Here is a 20,009-nt window from a genome sequence, read left to right as displayed (position 1 = left end):
GTGAATCTCCTCACAAATTTGCAGAAGCCAGCAATTTCATTAAGGTGGATTTTTCATAAACTCAATATACCCATATTTTCAAAATGTCGAAAATGAGAAAAAATGCAAATTTTGCTTAATTTCTAACTTAATTATTGCCTTTATTCAGGCTGAGTTTGATATGACCTTTTTAGATAAATATTTCCCATCCTTTGCCTATAGAAAAATGCTTTCTCTAATGTGGTATCTTTTTCCAATTTATTTTGAGGGGTCTTTAAAATATTGCATTTTGCATTAGTTCGTAAATCAACAAAATCAAAATGAGCATATTAATATTGTCTAATACTTTTTATAATCTGTATTATTCAGAAATAAAATATTATATAACATCAGTATGTTGATTATTAATAACAACTGAGTGCAAGTTTTTACCTAGAAGTGACTTTTTAATGTCCAAATATCCCATTTTTGGCTGTATTTGGTCAATAATTTACATTCATATATGCCTACATACATACTGCGCTACCTAACGGGTAGCGCTTGATTGTTTGAGACTAAACAACGGCGATATGGCCCAGCGTTTAGGACCGGCTGTTCTGCGTGAGTAATGGTATATGATGAAGAAATAGTATAGTTTCACAAAATGTTCATGAATGAATCCCTAAATTAAATTTGATGATGTGTGAGAATTTGTTAGATTTTACTACATCCACTTGGTCCCATTACCATTACCCCCCCCCTTTTTGACATGAAAATTATGGGTCAACCCCATAGAAAAGCATATAAACTCAATTTTCCCGTGAAAATTTGTGGTCATTTTTTTCACCCCCCCCCCAGGAGGATCAAATTTTTTCAGGCCCTCACCCTTTTTGCATCAGCCCCCTCCCAACAAGTGTTTGTGAACGGTCCCTAATAACCAAAAAGTCTAAAACCATTTATTCCAATGAACCACTTGGTCTAATACCCATCTGGTCTATAACCATTAAGTCTAATAGCCATTTGGTCTAATGTATACAAACCATTTGTTCTAACAAGCATTTAGTCTACTAATTAATTGGTCTATTAACCGATTGGTCTAATATCACGTGTGAGGCTATGTAGGCGCAATGATGCTACTACACATGTTGAGGTCATAGGCCGGGGTTACCGTGGTCGTAAAGCAGGGCGCCTCTGCTCGCTGTGTTTCATAAACAGGGATTATTACAGGCCTATAATACATGTAGTATTCCAACTCTATGCAAATGACGTAAACAGGCAAACCTGTTTCGTTTTAATGTTTGGAGTGGCAGATAACTCATACTGGCCCATGTCCCATGCCTGTGCCCCCGGTGATGCATGATGAGCCTAGTGTCGGTTATATTATTTATATACCTTGTAAAGACCGGAAAAGAAGAACAAATAGCCCGGCAAAATGCAGGCCGCATGTCTTCTTCTTAATTATAAACAATAACAAACAATATTAAAGCCATAGTATAACAACATTTGCTGAGGAGAACGCCCTCAATTTTTTTTTTAATTCTGATTTTTACACGATTGTTATGTAGGCCTACTTTATATATACATACACACACACCCCGAGGATCGTACCGTATTACAACCGCGGGAGTAACATGCATGGGCGCTAGTAGTAAATTCCAATTTTCTATGCTTTACCCCACTTGTTCGGGGACATATCTGACAATAAAAGCTAACATTTTATGGAAAGTAAATACTAATCTACTTTTTACATAAATGTTATAATATGGCTTTAATTCTGAGAATTCCGAGGAATAATGCATAAGTTTTGATGAATGTAGTATGTTTATACACATGCTCGTCTCATTTACATATATTTACAGCCCGTAACCAGTTGTAGACGATTTTTTTGATGACATAGTATTAGACTAACTGGTTATTAGACCATACGGTTAATAGACCAAACGGTTATTAGATCAAAAGGTAATTAGGCCAAATTGTTAATAATAAAATATTAGACCAAATGTTTATTAGTCTATTATGGTCAGTAGACATATTGGTTATTGGACCAAACAATATTATACTAAATGGACAATCGTGGTAATTGTTAGCCTTTCTGGTACTAGACCTTTTGTATATACATACTTGATATTTAGTATGGAATATTTTTTTGCAAAATTCCAAGACTGGTCTGGAAGGGGTCTGCATAAACCGCACAGATTAATCGGGGTGTGTCTGGAGATGGTGTAACATGATTTTTTGACAGAAAATGTGCTTTCCAAATTCCATTAGTTTACATTATGGCGCTCATAATGTAGTGAATTAGTCTAAAATGGCGGTTTTAAGGAGACTGAATTGGATTTTTGTGGGGGTAAAATTTCTGAATTTGAGCAACATTATTCTGTTATTATCAAATTAATTGAGGTTTAAGGTGATGTTTACTGAACCTTAATACCAATAAGTGTTCATCAGAACTGAAATGCACTTGAAATTTACCTGTTTTGAAAGTGGGAGAAGCTTTAAAAATATGGCTCTTAAAAGTGGTAGGATTATGCACTCAGAAAGTTTGAATGGCCACCTGTACACAAAGAAGCATCGTAAGTTCATTGGACAACCAGAAATCCATGCAGTTGTTTTTGTACCGTAAGTTTATAACATTTGACCCCAGGGGGGTCATTTAAACTTTCTGAGTACGTACCACTTTAAGAGCCATATTTCAAGCTCCTCCCATGTTCAAAAATTTGTACATTGCAAGTGTATTTCAAATGTGATAAATGTCAATTGCTGACGAAGTTTAGGAAATATCACCTCAAACCCCTATACATTTGATAATAACATAACAATTTTGCTAAAAGTCCGTAATTCCAACCCAGTCCTCGAATTTTGCGAGAAAATATTCCATACTAAATGGCAAGTCTGTAGATAAAATGGGTATAGACCAAATGGTATTAGACCAAATGGCAATAGACCTGACACCTGATTAAGTCCCCGAATGCGTGAGTCTCACGCTCAATGAGATATTGAGTACACGTACATCATTACATGTACATATTCACATTCAATTTTAGACAATGCTTGAAGTACCTGTAAATGTTATTTGGTAAATTCGCCTTTGAAAAGAAATGAAAATTCCATTGCATTGGTAGTAGATATTATAAGAAGTATGGCGTGGTGTTTGTTTTGTTTTGTTATAAATGTTGCGTTTTTTGGCCTGATCTATAACAGTTAACTAAAGATTAGTATATTTTATTTAAAATATGATTTATTACCTAAACAGTGTAAGTTGGTTGCAAATTCCACTTTCAAAAGTATGTTAAAAGACACAAATTCCTTGGGAAAAAACAAATTCCATTAAAACAAAACAAACACATTCTGTTATTGGAAACATATTTCTAAAATCAGCAATCAAAATAATTATCATATCAATCTAGGAAACCCAAGTTTCATATCAGTAGTTTGCAGGGAGATTCATATGCAAATTCCATGAAAATTAACAAATTCCACTATAATAAAAGAGCAAAATCCACATGAAAATAGTTATCAAACTCAAATCAATAATAACCTTTTTTGAGAATTGAAGCCGTATTGTGAATGTAAAACAATTAGTATGCTTATACATTGGAAAAGCGTTAATTAAGTCTACAAAAAACAAGCAAAAACGGAAAATCCACCCAAATCAACAAACTCCCCTGCAGTATAGGAAAAAAGTACCACGCTAATTTAAACATATTTCAGAAGTACAACATGTTGGTTATATCATCCAAAAGGTTTGATCCAATGTTAGCCTGAATATAGCAGAAAATGTGATTTGAAAATGTTCTTTTTCGCTACTTTCAAAATTATGAAAAATCCTGTTTTTGCCCAAATTCCACCATGATTTTACGTAATTTTATCAAAAGAAATAATTTTTTCTGAATAAGTCATCTTATGAAGCCTAGTTCAATTCCAAAATGTTCAACTTTCTGTCAGACCCAAGTTATTACAAAGTACATTTTCATGATGTCAAATGTTGTTCATTTTTAAGCTATATCAATTCTGAAGCAGGTCAAAAGAGGGCCAATTTTAGGGGGGTCATGGAATTTCCCCCAGGGGGGTCACCTGATTTTTTTACTATCATAGTTGTGAATCATCTGACCTAACTAGACTAAGTACCAAATACCATTGGATTTGGCTGACCTTCATCTTTCAGCTTTGTGTACAGGCCACATGGTGCTTAGAAAATATGCCACTTAATTGGCTGGATAGGTGCATATTAAATTGTGCACAAAAATTAATCACAAAGAGTGCACACATGCATGCAAGAGAGGTTTGTCCGCACACTTACAGTGCAACTGCAAAAAAAGTCACTACTGAACTTGAGGCGAACCAAAGTGTATATTTTAACACCTGCCTGTCCAGCCCACTGGTGGTTGAAATTTGTCTGGTGGGTAAAATGTCAATCCTACCCATCTTGTGTAGCAAATGCAATTGATAACAGTGTGAGCAATCCTGTTAATTTTTGAAGTAGAGCCCTTTTTTAGTTTCGCTAAACCATTCTGCCCACACCCCAGTCAAAACAAGAAGTCATTGAAAATTGCACTATTTTGGGCAACAATTGCCACATTTTAGGCAAATTTTCATATCTTTGCAACCTCAAAATCACTCTTCCCTCTATGCAAAAAGTTGCAACCACTGAGATCATTCATTTGGTACATGTATGTCTAGGACAAAAAATAGGACTGTTGGTTAGCGGAGTGTCCAAAAAATGGTTATACTTTAAAATAGTCCTAAAAAGTAGCGATGGGTCTCCCCTGATGTTATTACTTTATTATAACAACATTCATCCCCCCCCCCTCATTACAAAAGTAGGCCATAAACAATCATTGTATGTATGCGATAAGTGCATTTCTCATGAACATTGATCCACTTTGGGAGCGATTGCTGAATAGGGTGCAACTCTACTAGTCTTATTACAAGACTAACCCCAACCCTAAACTCCGTAAACGAGGACTGGACTCAAGACTAGCAAGTTGCACCCTATTCGGTAATTGTACCAAACTTGGAAACTTTGTATTTATCTAAAGCAGGCCTCAGATAGGCATACAGATTGATATTCTGTAGATTTGTCTACACTGAACTATCTCCCTGTGTTATCTGGAGTTCAAAGGTAGCACTGTGTGTACATGTGCTTAGAAATACCTGTATGTAGTAATTAAATTTGAAGGCTGATGCACAGGCAAATCATCAGGTATGTTATTAGTTGTATTTTAACCGTTTAGGGTGACATAAGCCTACATTTTAAGCTTAAGAAACCAAACATTTAAACTAAATATAGTTAGTCTTTGTCCACTGTTGTCTTTGCATGGATCACCTACAATCCCCGAAATATGTCTTGAAACATTAAAGCGTCTTTAGGGAAAATTAGTCCCCCACTCCCCGTGCAATGTTGAAAGCGTGCAAATGTGTTCAGCGTGTCTCCAAAGTGTCGCAACATTGAATGATGGGGGTGGGGAAGGAAAAGTGTTAATTGATGGCCCAGCTTTCTTCTAATTCCAAATATTGAACATTTTTATCCACATTAAATATACACTTTGGATTTCATTCAAGATGCCTAAAGCGTTTCAACGACATTTTTCGGGGATTGTCTGAGGCAAACGCTAAAATTAACATCTGATTTTAGTCTTTTGGCTATAACTTTAAAACTACTTGATAGAATCACTCCAAATTTTCAATGAATATTAGTTAGCGCATAAGCTATGATGTGGGTATAAAATAAAACAACTAATTGTATCAATTTTGACTATATCGCCCTGCACTACAAGCAGCTTGCACCCATCACCTGTGTATGTCTACAATCATAGATTGAATACAATAGCGCTCTTTTCAAACATACTAATCTTACAGATGTGAGTGATCAGCATGATATAGTTCAATGCATAGGTACCAAGCGTGAACAATTTTCCATGACTATTCATTAATAGATAGGCTATGATGTGGGCACAAAATAAAACAACTCATCTTTTATTTAGGTAGTGGTCAAATAATTCTTTTGTACTCCATCCATTTGCATATCTTCTGGAGCGTGCCTATAGAGGAGATGATTTGAACTAATGACCTTATGTGCAAGCACTCTATAAGTAAAATACTTATGAAACGTATGAAACTTGAGCAGGGGTGGGGGTGTGTGTGGGTGTGTGTGGTGTGTGTGTGTGTGTGTGGGGGGGTTATCTTACAATTGCTATAGTGCCCATATTCATGACCTTTAAAGATGTCCGGATCTATGTTTGTCTTTATTACAATTTAAAACAAAAACAATCAATTATCATGCCATAGATAAATTAGGGTTTTAAAACTTATTTTCGTGTTTCATAATGTCAATTGTCATGAATACAGAAGAATAGTTTATCTTACAATTGCTATAGTGCCCATATTCATAACCTTTAAAGATGTCCGGATCTATTTGTGTCTTTATTACAATTAAAAAAATCAATTATCATGCCATAGATAAATTAGGGCTTTAAAACTTATTTTCGTGTTTCACAATGTCAATTGTCATGAATACAGAAGAATAGTTTACTGGTTTGAATAAGTCACACACAAAAAAGGCAAAAAAAAGGTGAAACTGTTGAGGCTCGAACCACTGCCTTCCGTTTCACCGTCTGAAGTACTGTCCATTACACCACGCTGTCATGATGAAATAATTACGGGATTCCGTGATATATGGGTGCGCATTGCATTCTCGTGATTATGAAAATGGTAAATCTCGACAGACGATTTACATTTGCTAAAATCAGTAAAATGTAAATAATGTTAGAGCTAACAAAACGTAAAATAGTAAAATTAGATGTAGTTTTTAACAAGCTTTCAAACAAAACACTTTACAAATAAAAGTTGACACCAAATCGGCCTAAATTATGAATTTTGTCAACGGTTTACCATTTCTAAATTAAAGAAACTCCTTGTATTAATATTCAGTATTAGGCTAGGGTAAACCGTCAAATCACTATGTGATTCAATGGGACGATTTACAATCGCACTTTACCATTTCACGCAAATAAAATATCAATTTTAAAGATATCTCTGCATGAGTAGGCCTACTTCATAAGCGTGCTAATGCGATTTTGTTATTGGTTCGTTTTGTTTTGTTTTTTGCTCGGGGTGGGGGCGTTGGTCTGAAAAAGGTGAAAAAGGTCGTTTTTGACTATATTGCCCTGCACTGCAGCGTTCACGCGACACGTATGCATTGAACTATATCATGCTGATCACTCACATCTGTAAGATTAGTATGTTTGAAAAGAGCGTTATTGTATTCAATCTATGATTGTAGACATACACAGGTGGGGGTGCAACCTGCTTGTAGTGCAGGGCGATATAGTCAAAATTGATACAATTAGTTGTTTTATTTTATACCCATATCATAGTTTATGCACTAACTAATATTCATTGAAAATTTGGAGTGATTCTATCAAGTAGTTTTAAAGTTATAGCCAAAAGATTAAAATCAGATGTTAATTTTAGCGTTTGCCTCATACAATCCCGAAATATGTCTTGAAACATTAAAAGCGTCTTTAGGGAAAATTAGTCCCCACTCCCCGTGCAATGTTGAAACGTGCAAATGTGTTCAGCGTGTCTCCAAAGTGTCGCAACATTGAATGATGGGGGGTGGGGGAAGGAAAAGTGTTAATTGATGGCCCAGCTTTCTTCTAATTCCAAATATTGAACATTTTTATCCACATTAAATATACACTTTGGATTTCATTCAAGATGCCTAAAGCGTTTCAACGACATTTTTCGGGGATTGTAGGTGCCGGGGGGGGGGGGTGGGCACTTACATTACGTGATGGACACCATGCTCATGTATGGACTCTTGAAACGCACCCTAAACAAGTATTACTCAGCGCATGCAAAACATACCCTAAACAAGTATTTTGCCATTTTTTTAACGCTAAGAAAGTAAAAATTCATGTTCAGGTTCTTGTTTAATATTAGTAGTTTGATGTTTCTTAATATTTTACCCTACCATATGTGACTCCTCGCCACAACTGAGCCCGGATGTCGCCAGTGCCACTATTGAGATATGCTCCATCGAACTTAACAATAAACAATAGGAAAGAAAGGATTTATTGACTGTTTTATTGATTTTCACTACTTAAATGTCAAGTACTATAGACATGATATACATCATTTTAAAGCTAATTTCAAGCAGAATATTTTGGTTGAATATCTCAAAAATGATGATTGGCGACATCCGGGCTCAGTTGTATGCGAGGAGTCACATATGTTCTGATAGAAGCCAAACATAGCCTATTTCACCCGTTTTTATTTTGTCATTTAACTTTGGTACCCTAAGCAAGTATTTTGCTTGGAAAAGTATACCCTTTTTCCTGATTTTTGGCGTTTTTGACACCCTAAACAGGTACAGCACTGTACTTGCCCAATGCTGAAAAACAGCCCTTTTTACTTGTTTTTTTACATGAGCATGGTGTCCACCTTGAAATACAAGTGCCCCCCCCCGGGGCCTAGGTGCCACCATGGGCCATTCCAGTTGAAATCCATACACCCCTGTGGAAGACATGGCCTTAATCCCAGGACCTATTCAAAAAAAAGGCCCTGGGGGTTTTACAAGGAACCAGGGGCTATTTTCAATGAACCAGGGGCTATTCAATGGATGGGAAAATTTGTTGTGTACATTCTGATACCTCGCTCAATCAGGCTGGGAAATTAGAAGTGCAGCTGGACCAGGGGCTACTTTGTAAAAAAAAGCCCCTGGTTCACAGGGTTTTACAAGGAACCAGGGGCTATTTTCAATGAACCAGGGGCTAAATGGCCCCTGGCCCCCATTTATTTCCCAGCTTATTAAGCTTCCAACCAGGGAGTGTGAATTTTAAATGGGTTTACCTGAATGGGTGACTTTGGTAGACTTGTGTGAAAGATAAAGGCCATGTTTTCCATGAGGGATGTTTAGATTTCAACTGTAATAGCCCAATCTCATCCAACCAGGCCAACGGATGCACTTTTCAAACTTGAGTATTTTTGGTTATTTAGCATAATATGTGATGCGATCAAGCAAAATCAGTTGGAACTTATAGGATAGTAAAAAACATTTACAAAGCTGCATTTTGAAGAAACTCCTATTGAAATTGAACAAAGTTCCAAAGATATGAGCAATTAAAGGAGTATTTCGTGATCCTAGCATCCTCTTTTTATGACATTTTTCAGTAGATATCCACGAAAAAAGCTTATTTCCAAAATTTCAGTTGATTCCGATTTTGCGTTTGCGAGTTATGCATGATTATGTGTATTATACTGCTCCATAGACAATGTGTTGTAATTTCGTTCTGGTGCACCAGAACGAAATTCAAATTTAGCGATATTTTTGCTAAACGAATTAATCTGCAAGAAATATTTGGTATATAAACATTATGTAGCCAGAGGTATCCAGTGGTCTAAAAATCTCAACTTTTTTTGGGAAAAGTGGGGGGATGAGGCTGTGGATCACAAAATGCCCCTTTAAAGCGTTTCCAAAACAAGAGGAAACAAAAGAAAATATTTCCTTTGTTTGGCTACATCTCAAAATCAATATTTCCGAGTTCAGACTGATTTTGCTTGATCGCAACACATATTACTTATCATCAACTACAGTCCAGTAACCAGTGGGTTACGGTTAAAATTCCTTCCATACTCGGTTGTAAAGTTAGCTTTACAATGTTAATTTTCTTGTACATATAATATTTTAACTTAGTTAATGAACGTTTGGACGGTATTTATTTTGGGACATTAGAGCACATCAGACATATCGAATTGCATTCTGAATACGAAGAATGTCATTCTGATATCAAATAATTTTCATTTTTGAAATTCGCAATTTAATACACATTTTATGGCAAATCATTAAAATTGATATTTTTGATATTTAAGAGTACTTGAAGTGACCTTTATAAATCTGATGATTTATACTTAAAGTGTATGTAGGTGGGATGAAAACCCGACGATCAATTGAAAATTTTGACCTTTCAGTATTGAAGATATGGATTTTTTCCCAAAACACCAAAAAAAATTAGGTCTTTTTGGGAAAAAATCCATATCTTCAACATGAAAGGTCAAAATTTTCAATTGACCGTCGGCTTTTTCCTCCCTGCTACATACACTTTAAGAATATATCATTAGATTTATAAAATTTATTTTGAGGACCGTTATATATCAAAATGTGAAAAATATCAAATTTTAATAATTTGTCATAAAATTTGTATTATATCGTGAATTTCAAAAATGAAAATTATTTGATATCAAAAGACATGCTTCAGTATTCAGAATGCAATTCGATAGGTCTGAGGTGCTCTCATGTCGCACAAAAAATACTGTTGAAACGCAATAAACGCTCATTTTAGATCCCTTAAGGGATCTGGAATGAGCGTAGGTGGGATGAAAAGCCGACGATCAATTGAAAATTTTGACCTTTCATATTGAAGATATTGATTTTTTCCCAAAAGACCTAATTTTTGTTGGTGTTTTGGGGAAAAAATCCATATCTTCAATACGAAAGGTCAAAATTTTCAATTGATCGTCGGCTTTTCATCCCACCCACACACACTTCAAGTATAAATCATCAGATTTATAAAGTTTACTTCAGTACTGTTAAATATCAAAATATCAATTTTTAATGATTTGCCATAAAATGTGTATTACATTGCAATTTCAAAAAATCAAAATTATTTGATATCAGAAGGACATTCTTCAGTATTCAGAATGCAATTCGATATGTCTGATGTGCTCTAATGTCCCACAATAAATACTGTCCAAAAGTTCATACCCCATCCCTTAACATACTTATACGTACATATCCAATTTTTGTTTTCATGACACCCCTATCAGTTTTGGGCTAGCTTATCATGCTGATCACCATATGCTGCCTTTTGGAGTTAAAACTTTGATCCCTTGTTCACTAATTCAAAACAAGTCATGTGTAACAGGAATGTAACCAAACGACAAATCCAGATTTGGCAGTCTATCAAACCATGGAAGTAAGTCAAACTCGTATTATTTGATTATTGTGATTTCTTTTTTCAGTTTACCGATGGCAGCATGGAATGTCAGTCAACACAAATCACTCAACTTAGTTGTCATTGGACGAAAAGGTGATGGCAAGAGCAGCACTGCAAACACCATTCTTGGCAGGTTGGTTTTCTCAACCTCTGGCCCTGTTACAAAATGCCAATCGGAATCATGCAAAAGTCTCCACGGATTCGCCAATGTGACAATTATTGATACGCCTGGGATATTTCATACACACATTGAGAATTTGTTGGGCATGTTTGACTTAGCGCCAGACGGTATCGATGCTTTTATATTAGTTATTCGCATCGGGACATTCACTGATGTAATACAACATACTTTGAAGTATTACAGAGAAATATTCGGTGCTGAAGTTGCCAGAAATACAATCGCTGTTTTTGTCGGTTTAGACGAATTAGGTGATACTTTTGAGAATTATTGTAAGCATATGCCGCAGGATATCGATGAACTGTTGCCAAAAGCAAGAATTGGAATTAACAACAGATCCGATGAGAAGTCAACTCAAGCAATCAGCATTTTGCAGCAAGTAGAACAAATGACATATAAAGAGAGGTATACAAGCAAAGATGTACCGAAGAGAAGTCCACTCTATAAAGGTTTGAAACAAAAACGAATAATGCGAGGACCGGAACGCAAGAAGGACACAACGATGGTGCAATTTATGACTCAAAACGTCATAAACTAAGTTTAAACTAAGACATGATATTGTCACCAGGAGTTCTTGGAAAAAATATTATAAGTTGGATGCAGTCCCCCATAATTACCAGGCACACACAGGGTTAATAAAATAACCAAATCTTGGTCCCTGGTAACTGATGCAATCCTGGGCCACATCATAAATTTTTGGTGGGTATGCTCCGCTGGAATGGCATACCAGTAAAAGGGGATCTTTTGGAGCTGCGAAAACAGGTAATAGAAGGTCTTCTGGAGCTGTGAACAGTCAAAATCAAGGGTCGGTTGGCTTTCTGGTTGAAAATTGCCTGAAAAAAAACTGGAATGAGCAATTTTGGGTCTTTCAGAGCTCAAATTTTCAAAATCAAGGGTCTTTCAGCACTCTGTTTTGGTAAAATTCAGGAGTCTTTCAGAGCTGCACTGTTCAAAAACAGGAGTCTTTCCTGGGGAGCATAATACCCGTATGGTCATTTGTGTTGAGTGCCCGTCCTCGCTCGGATGCAATAGCTTTCAAGATGTTAATCCTGAGTGGAAAAGACAACCCTTGACCCCTCGACAAATTGCAACAAATACCTGAAGCAGGGGAAAAATACTGCTACATGTAGCCTATGGATAGGAATAACTTCCACCAAACATCAAATAAAAAGCAAAGTTGAAACAAGAAATTACATGTAAAAAATAATTTATTTTTAAAGCTCCAATTTTTCAGAAACATCAAAATGTTCAAATCTTTGAACAAGTTCATTAGGAATGTTGATTTCAACTGTAAATATTGTTCATTAGGAACAATTCCTATAAAAAACAAAGTTTTTTAACTCACGTTTTAGTGACGTTTCACCACTACACTAGTGGCTTCATCAGACTGGCAACTCATCACATCTTACTGTTTCCTTTTATGGGCATGATGAGTTGGTCAAAGTTTTTTTTTATAGGAATTGTTCAAAATAAACAATATTTATTATCAAATTGTTCAAATTAAGACAAATTGGGAAATAAATCTGTTTCCCCAGTGGTATACACATTGTATACTACCACCAGTTTTAGTGCATAACAAAATTTTTCAAAAATACAATTGTCCCAAGAAATAGCCAAAAATGATGAACTAAAGTAATAAACACACAAGGCTGGCTTTTTTCATTAAAACGTTTAAATCAGGCATTCTCACATTTTACTCTTATCACCCAGTAGTTTGTTTGCATTTCTTGTCTTATCACTTGTAGGGTATATTAACACACCCGTTCTTTTTACAAACCGGAGGGAAAGTAGTGCTAATGTCAAGATAATTTTTTTCATGTCGAAATGTTGGAATAATTTTTAAAACATCCTGATGTTAACATTAATTCAGGATTGGTAGTGGGCAGCCAGGTGTCATTCATATAAACATCTCAAAAAAAGTAACTAACCCCCTTAAATAATGGCCATTATTGAAAAAGGGGCTATTGTATTACAAATCTGTAAAATGCGATGGAAGCAGAATTTGTTTCTGCGCATTTTGACACCTCATTTGATACGATAGCCCAGAAAACAATAAAACACCCGTCAATTTAATGCAGTGAGGTCCAGATTTGAAAGTTGCACTTACATACAAATTTTTACGATCCAAAAACACTCAGATATATTACACAGATTTTCTTCCATTACACTGAATACAAAATCAATACAATTTACTGCAACTTTCCAATCTTGGGTTACATTGATTTAAATGTACGCGGTGACGTCAATACTTAGTCAATTCTGCTTCCAACGCATTTTACAGATTTGTAATGCAATCACCCGTTTTTGAATCATCATCATCATCAGTCGGCTGCGGAGCAGGCGACTACAAGCTTTCTCCAACTAATGCGATCTTGGGCAAGCGAAACAATTTTGTTTGGCTGCAGCATCCCTTCAGTATCTCCCAGGAGGTGCTGGACATACTGTAAGTACAGTGTGCGTGGTCCGTCCGGTTTCCTCTTCCCATGTGGTGGAATATAAAGCGCATATTCTTTCACAGGCTCGCCATCTTCAAGACCCAGTATATGGCCGAGAAATTTGAGTTGATGAATCTTGACTCTGGCAACCAGTGGAGTGGTGTTGGTCAGGTTGTAGATGGTTTCGTTTGGAATCCGATCCACACGCTTGATGTTTAACATGACTCTGTAGCAAGATGTTGCAAATGCATTGATCTTGTTTTCCATGTCCTTGGTAATTACCCATGACTCGCACCCGTACAGAAAGACAGTAAACACGTTGTCTGAAACAGCTTGATTTTTGTTTCGATTGGCAGGGACGGGCTTCTCCAAAGGCGTTCCAGTTTCCAGAAAGCTGCCCAGGCTAGTGCTTTTCTCCTTTTTAGGTCTCCAACACTAGAGCCCATCTTGGAACCCAAATACCTGAAGTTTTTGAATAATGGTCATTATTTAAGGGGGTTAGTTACTTTTTTTGAGATGTTTATATTCACATTGATCACAAAATGAATGAAATCCATCATGGGCCAGCAACTAGCAGTAAAATATGTGACCCGTTCTGACTTTTGTCAGAACGGGTCGCATTTTTGACATTTCATAAATTAAATAAAAATGTAAGCACAGGACAATGAGCTTCAAAATGATACCAAAATTATACACATAGCATCAATACTTTTCAAGATATGGATAATGTTGTAAATGTTAATACCGTGATATGTTTGCCGAACTGTAAATCTGTCAATTATTGATTAAATAAATCTTTTTAATAAGTACTTTCAAGTATATGAAAGTCCACTCAGTCCCAATGTCAAATACCATGAAATTAAGAACTCCAAAATTTGATTTTTATTTTATGGGAAGTCATCTTTAAAGGCCTATAACTCAAAAACATGCCTGGCGACTTGTTCCAGATTTTGTTGGAGCTGGTCACATATGTAAAACTACAATGCAGCGCTGCAACTTGTAATACAAGTGAAGTCGAAATACAAGTGGTGCCACAAGTTGTAGATCACTTGTGTACAAGGACTTTCAAATAGTACCCTTAGCCAGTATTTTTCAATAGTGTAAAATGGACCCAAAGCAAGTACTTCCCATATATTTTCCCACCCTAAGCAAGTATTTTACTGTTATGAGTGGTGATATACACACCTAAAACTGCTGGTAGTGATTAGTCAAGAGGCCTGAAAATCACACATTTGGACGAGCTATTTTAAGTACAATTTCACCCAGAATTTTAGCTTCATTTCAACTGATCTTTGTCGGCATCAAAGTGCCGAGTGTCTGGCCGAGTTTACATGTAGCTACCATTTTTGAGTAACATCTGCAATTAAGGTACCCTTTTTACCCATTTTTGCAGTTTTTGATGCAATAAGCAAGATACTTCCCCGTATTATGCCTGGCCGAGAAAAAATACCCTCTTTTTATGTGAATTTTTGTACACAGGTGATATACAACATGAAACACAAGCCCCCCCCCCTCCCCGAGCAAAGCACACAGATCCAGACATGAGAAAGAGTAATTACAGACAATATAATATAATTTGATCATGATCATGTTTTTAAGATAAAGAAACTAGTCTTTTGATATCATTTATTATAGACCTTTCCGGCTTTCAAGCTGCAGAGTTCTAAATATGAATACATATTCAACTTTGGTCTATTTTCAAAATGAGCACACAATGTTTGGCATGATTTAAATACCAAGCCACACTTTATTGGAAACCAATGACATTTATCAGTAGCGTAGTCATGCAGGATTTTAGTGTGAGGGGGCAAAGTCAAATTTTCGTCCCCCTTTGTCAATCTTTTGTCCCATTGTTAATCATTTTAAGGACACTTTACTCTTTGCCATCCCCATTAATTTATCCCTGAAAAATGATCAAGATCACTATTAAATAAATAAATAAATGTCATTTTGGTTCACTCTTTTGGACATCCATTTATTAGGTTTGAACAATTTTTTTCAATATTCATTTTTTATGGAATAATTTGAAACCTAATATATGCATATTTAGCTTTATTCTGGAATAATTATCATGGTTATTAAATAATGCAACTTTGACAGCCATCATGGTTAAGGGTATACGACGTATTGTTGGTCAAAGCAGCAAAAAAAAAACGTAGTTCACAGCATCTTGCGAATGGTAGTGAGCTTTAGCAAAAATTGCATTGCTTCATAGCGAGCGTGTAGAAGAATTCAAATATCACAGATATACTTTTGTAGGTCATGTGGTTCTTGAGTTACTTTGTAAAGAGGGCTGAAACAACAACACTTTTGTAAAAACATACATAACTCATTAACAACAATAAATTAAGCAAGTTTTCAAAGTACCGTATTGAACATTCCAATAAGCGCCCATGCCCCAATAAGCGCCCACCCAGGGTATATTCAATTTGCTAAAGGGTACCATTTAATAATGTTGAAGTGACAGATAGATGTTGATATAGTGAAATAGCTGCAGGACTACACATCCTGTGTAAACTTGCAATACATTTTCTGCATCAGAAAAGCTACTAGAACGTCTCAGGACCCTTTTATAACATACATAAATTCATCTCTAATAATCGCCCCTCACAAAAAATTAGGTAAACCAGGTAAAAAAAAAGCGCCCACCCAAAATGACTTTGTTAAGCACCCTGGGCGCTTATTGGAATGAATACGGTATATGATTTGTAGAATGAACTTTTGAAAAACACCAAAGTGTTATTTTTCAGTAATATATTGCTTCAGATAATGAAAATTGAATTTTGGCTGCTTCGACCAACAATACCTCGTATACCCTTAAACTATAATTTCTTTTAAATATTCCATTTTTAAGGAATAAAGCTAATTATAATATTATGCTTTATTCCATAATAATTATAACAGATGTACATAAATTAGCACCATATTTACAGATTATTCCGTAAAAATCTATGGATATTAAAAATATCCTTTCATGTCCTCACATTGTCAACTGGCATTGGTGGAAGTCCTTACTTTAATATACTACTGTTCACTGTGACATAATCACATCCATTTGTACATCTATGAACACATCCATACATAATTTGGACTGATAAGTGTCCCCATGTACATTATTTTCAGTGTTCGAATTTAGGAAAAATAAATGGTTGTCCCACGGACAACCAGATTACAATTTCTGGTAGTCCGTCTAAGTTTTTGGTTGTCCGTAGGCCTACAAATATGACTTTTGGCTAGATTTATGGTTGTCCGACGGACAACCGAATCAGTATTTTTGGTTGTCCGGCGACTTTTTTAGTTGTCCCGGGCAACCGGACAACCAACATTTCGAACGCTGATTATTTTGTTCAGGTAACACAAAAAGTACCATCTGGTGAAAAAATATACGAAACTCAAAATGTCTTGTTTTTCATTTCATTTTATCCCATCACATTTGCAGACTATTTTGATTTCTTGATTTCTTCCAGCAACTCGTCATCAGGGTACATGGTTAACACTGGTGTCAAACTGAAAGTAACTCGAAATCGCTGATAATACTTGCTCTGTACAAACAGCTTATTAGTTCCATGAAGATAATCCAAGATGCCAAGCACTCCAAAATTGTTGGTGAATCTATTAAAGAAAGTGAAACATCAATAAATAAGTTTATTAATGGGAAACAATTCAAGTAAGTGTCTACCAGCGCATGTATAATGCCATGGAAAACCGATCCACCTTCGATTGTCAGACATTAGGACTAAAACCGTCTACCCTTGGGCATTTGTTGGTAACAGTCTGGAATCAAACAATAATTAGCTTGAACATTACAGAGGTTTAGATGTAGCTCTTAGCATGTGTTGTAGTAAAGTCACTTGGTGGGCGCATGGCAGGGGTGGTTTGTGGAGCAAATAAGGCAGGGCTGTCAACTCTCACGCACTCGACGTGAGGCTCACGCCATGTGTCACTATCTCACGGTCTCACGCCAAGGAAGTATAATCTCACGCCTAGGTAGTAAATCTCACATAAACAGCTGGAAAATTAGTAAAATCTCACGCATCGTAATGAATAATGTGTTGCTCCTACCCCGCTTTTCACATTCTCGAGCGCCGTGGCTCAAATAATCATGGTACAAAATGAACATTGGAGTCGGCGAATCCCGGTACGCCTCTGTCTCACGCCAAGCAATTCCAAAAAGTTGACAGCCCTGAATAAGGTACATTGTACATGCAGAACAAAAACAAGCATTCACTTTAAATGAAGTTTGTAAAAAGAGTAGGGAATTATCTAGTCTTGTTCAAGAACTCTCTTGTACTACGGGTAATTGATCTCAACCACACAGAGGTGCATATATACTCATCAGTGATGCCAACGCCGCGCCTTAGGCGCACAATTGGGCTACTTGGCGATCACTTGCCGCTACTCAAAAAGCATGCCGCTACTTGTCTAAAATTGGGCTACTTTTGCCAGTCTCAGGCAGCGGCAGTAATTTGATGTATTTTACTTTCAATTTAGCCGATTTATAAAGGTTTTGAGTCTTTGAAGCTGTGAATTGAAATTACAATGGGTTTTGTGACCATTTATTGATCGGTCAGTAACTTCCCATTAAGTACCGGAAGTTTTAAAATCAAGTGCTTTTCCGCCCAATTGGGTGTTTTGCGTTCTAAATTCGGGTAAATGCGCCCAAATATCCGTATTGGGCGCTTTTTGGAAGCTTAAAAATTGGGCTACTTGAGAATCCTTTACCGCGGCCTGGCGAGTCAATGCGCCGCGCCTTGACGCTGAAAAGTTTTGGCAACACTGGCCAGCATTGGCTTATTTTTAATACATACGCCCACTCAGCAAAGTCGTATCTTTAGCTATCTTTGATCATGGCCATTGCTAGGGAATTCTTCACCATCGTCATCTGACTCACACTACCAATAAATTATGCACAGGCACTGCAGTAACTTATAGTTCTGTGGGCTTCGGATATATACTGGCTTTAATAAAGGCTGGGAATGGGATCATCCGGATCGGCACAACTACAACCCAAACATAGCCAGGATCATGCAATAAGTTCAGTTCTGTGCATGTAAAGCATGTAGGGAGACATAGGCCTATACATGCTTGATCTATAATTTGGTTCACCTGAAGTTAGGTAGTGACGTCAATGCTACTTCGCGGTTGTGCTGCAAGCGTGCCAACATATCGCCCATGTACGCGTAGTGTACACTTAGGGCGTTTAACTTTACGTGTGCGATATGATACTGCGGTGAGCGAAATATACACACATACGTCACTACCAAACTTGAGATGAACCAAATTATAGTTGAGGGGTGTTGATATCAATCTGCAGTACTATATATGAGACCTGCCTATTCCCTGGCGTGGTGCATGTTAGAATACGACCATTGCTAGGTCAACTGGCTCACGCTTTCTTTGTTATGAACCACTAATCAAAATGATCACAACACAAAGCCTATATGGCTTATCATAATTCGGAAAACGTGCATAAACCCAGGCTTGAACCAGTAACCAATGGTTACTAACGTGCACTATGACAGCGAATATTTGGTCCCCATTCTCTTTTTAGTTCACTTACTTCAAGTGGTGAAAATCGTGCAACTCTGGTGGTGGCAGAAATGGCAGATGATAGCCACTGTGTACAATGCAGGTAGTGCTCATGCTTATTGTGTACCACAGAGCTTTTACAGCTATATGTGAGCCCATGACTAGTGGGCCTAATGATGCTGGAATTAAAGTTGACAGAATGTGCTCAATTGGATGGGTGTATAAAGCTGAAATACTGATTGGCGCAGTCCACTCATGGTGCTTCTTGTGGATATGTTTGTACAGGAGAGGGTGATGAAGTAATCTGCATTTGGTTAACAGAAAAAATGATAATAATGTTATTTGTTTGTTCCTTCTTCAATGGCTACCCCCAGGGCTGTCAACTTTTTGGAATTGCTTGGCGTGAGACACAGACGTACCGGGGATTTGCCGACTCCAATGTTCATTTTGTACCATGATTATTTGAGCCACGGCGCCGAGAATGTGAAAAGCGGGGGGGTAGGGAGCAACAAATTATTCATGACGATGCGTGACATTTTAATCATTTTCCAGCTTTTTGCGTGAGCTTTACTACCTTGGCGTGAGATTATACTACCTTGGCGTGAGACCGTGAGAAAGTGACCCAATGCGTGAGACTCACGGCCAATGCGTGAGAGTTGACAGCCCTGCTACCCCTCTCTGTCTCACTCCCTCAGTAAGGTGGGCTGGTTAGCATAGCCGTTGCGACCTCATTTTGCACCATTGAGGTCCCCTGTCTTTAAGTGTATTTTGCTTACTCAGTCTCATGGGTTTCCTCTGGGTATTGCATGTATTTATTCATTGAATAGTGTAAAGATTTTCGCCATGGCGTAGTCACAGTAGTGTGGGGGCGGTGCTCTCCGCTCATCATGGGCCATCGGTCTGTCCATCTTA

The 20,009-nt window shown here is 36.9% G+C and overlaps 3 protein-coding genes across 7 annotated transcripts in view; 2 read left to right on the top strand and 1 right to left on the bottom strand.

Moving 5' to 3' along the window:
• LOC140160645 (peptidyl-prolyl cis-trans isomerase D-like) overlaps positions 1 to 12,835 on the top strand; it is a 41,766-nt gene extending 28,931 nt beyond the window's left edge. The window contains exon 10 of the mRNA XM_072183907.1: positions 10,981 to 12,835. The gene's annotated coding sequence lies outside the window, so the exon portion shown is untranslated. The remainder of the gene's footprint in view (positions 1 to 10,980) is intronic.
• On the top strand, positions 10,988 to 11,671 carry LOC140159979 (GTPase IMAP family member 6-like). The gene has a single exon (XM_072183247.1). It carries the CDS (start codon positions 10,988 to 10,990, stop codon positions 11,669 to 11,671), a length of 684 nt encoding a protein of 227 aa, XP_072039348.1.
• Positions 12,836 to 14,036: 1,201 nt separating the features above from the next.
• The window catches only part of LOC140160646 (fatty acid hydroxylase domain-containing protein 2-like), a 45,479-nt gene continuing 39,506 nt past the window's right edge, over positions 14,037 to 20,009 (bottom strand). For 4 of the 5 annotated variants that reach the window (XM_072183912.1, XM_072183911.1, XM_072183908.1 and 1 more), the window contains 2 exons: positions 19,129 to 19,401; positions 14,037 to 17,180 (listed from right to left, as the gene is read on the bottom strand). In XM_072183912.1, the coding sequence (XP_072040013.1) occupies positions 17,009 to 17,180; positions 19,129 to 19,401 (445 nt within the window). In that variant the 3' untranslated portion in view covers positions 14,037 to 17,008. The remainder of the gene's footprint in view (positions 17,181 to 19,128; positions 19,402 to 20,009) is intronic. The other variant, XM_072183910.1, reaches the window with a different exon arrangement.

This window comes from Amphiura filiformis, chromosome 9 (genome assembly GCF_039555335.1).
Source record: "Amphiura filiformis chromosome 9, Afil_fr2py, whole genome shotgun sequence".
NCBI lineage: Eukaryota > Metazoa > Echinodermata > Ophiuroidea > Amphilepidida > Amphiuridae > Amphiura > Amphiura filiformis.
The sequence above is the reverse complement of the archived record's forward strand: the minus strand, read 5'-3'. Positions and strand labels throughout refer to the sequence as shown.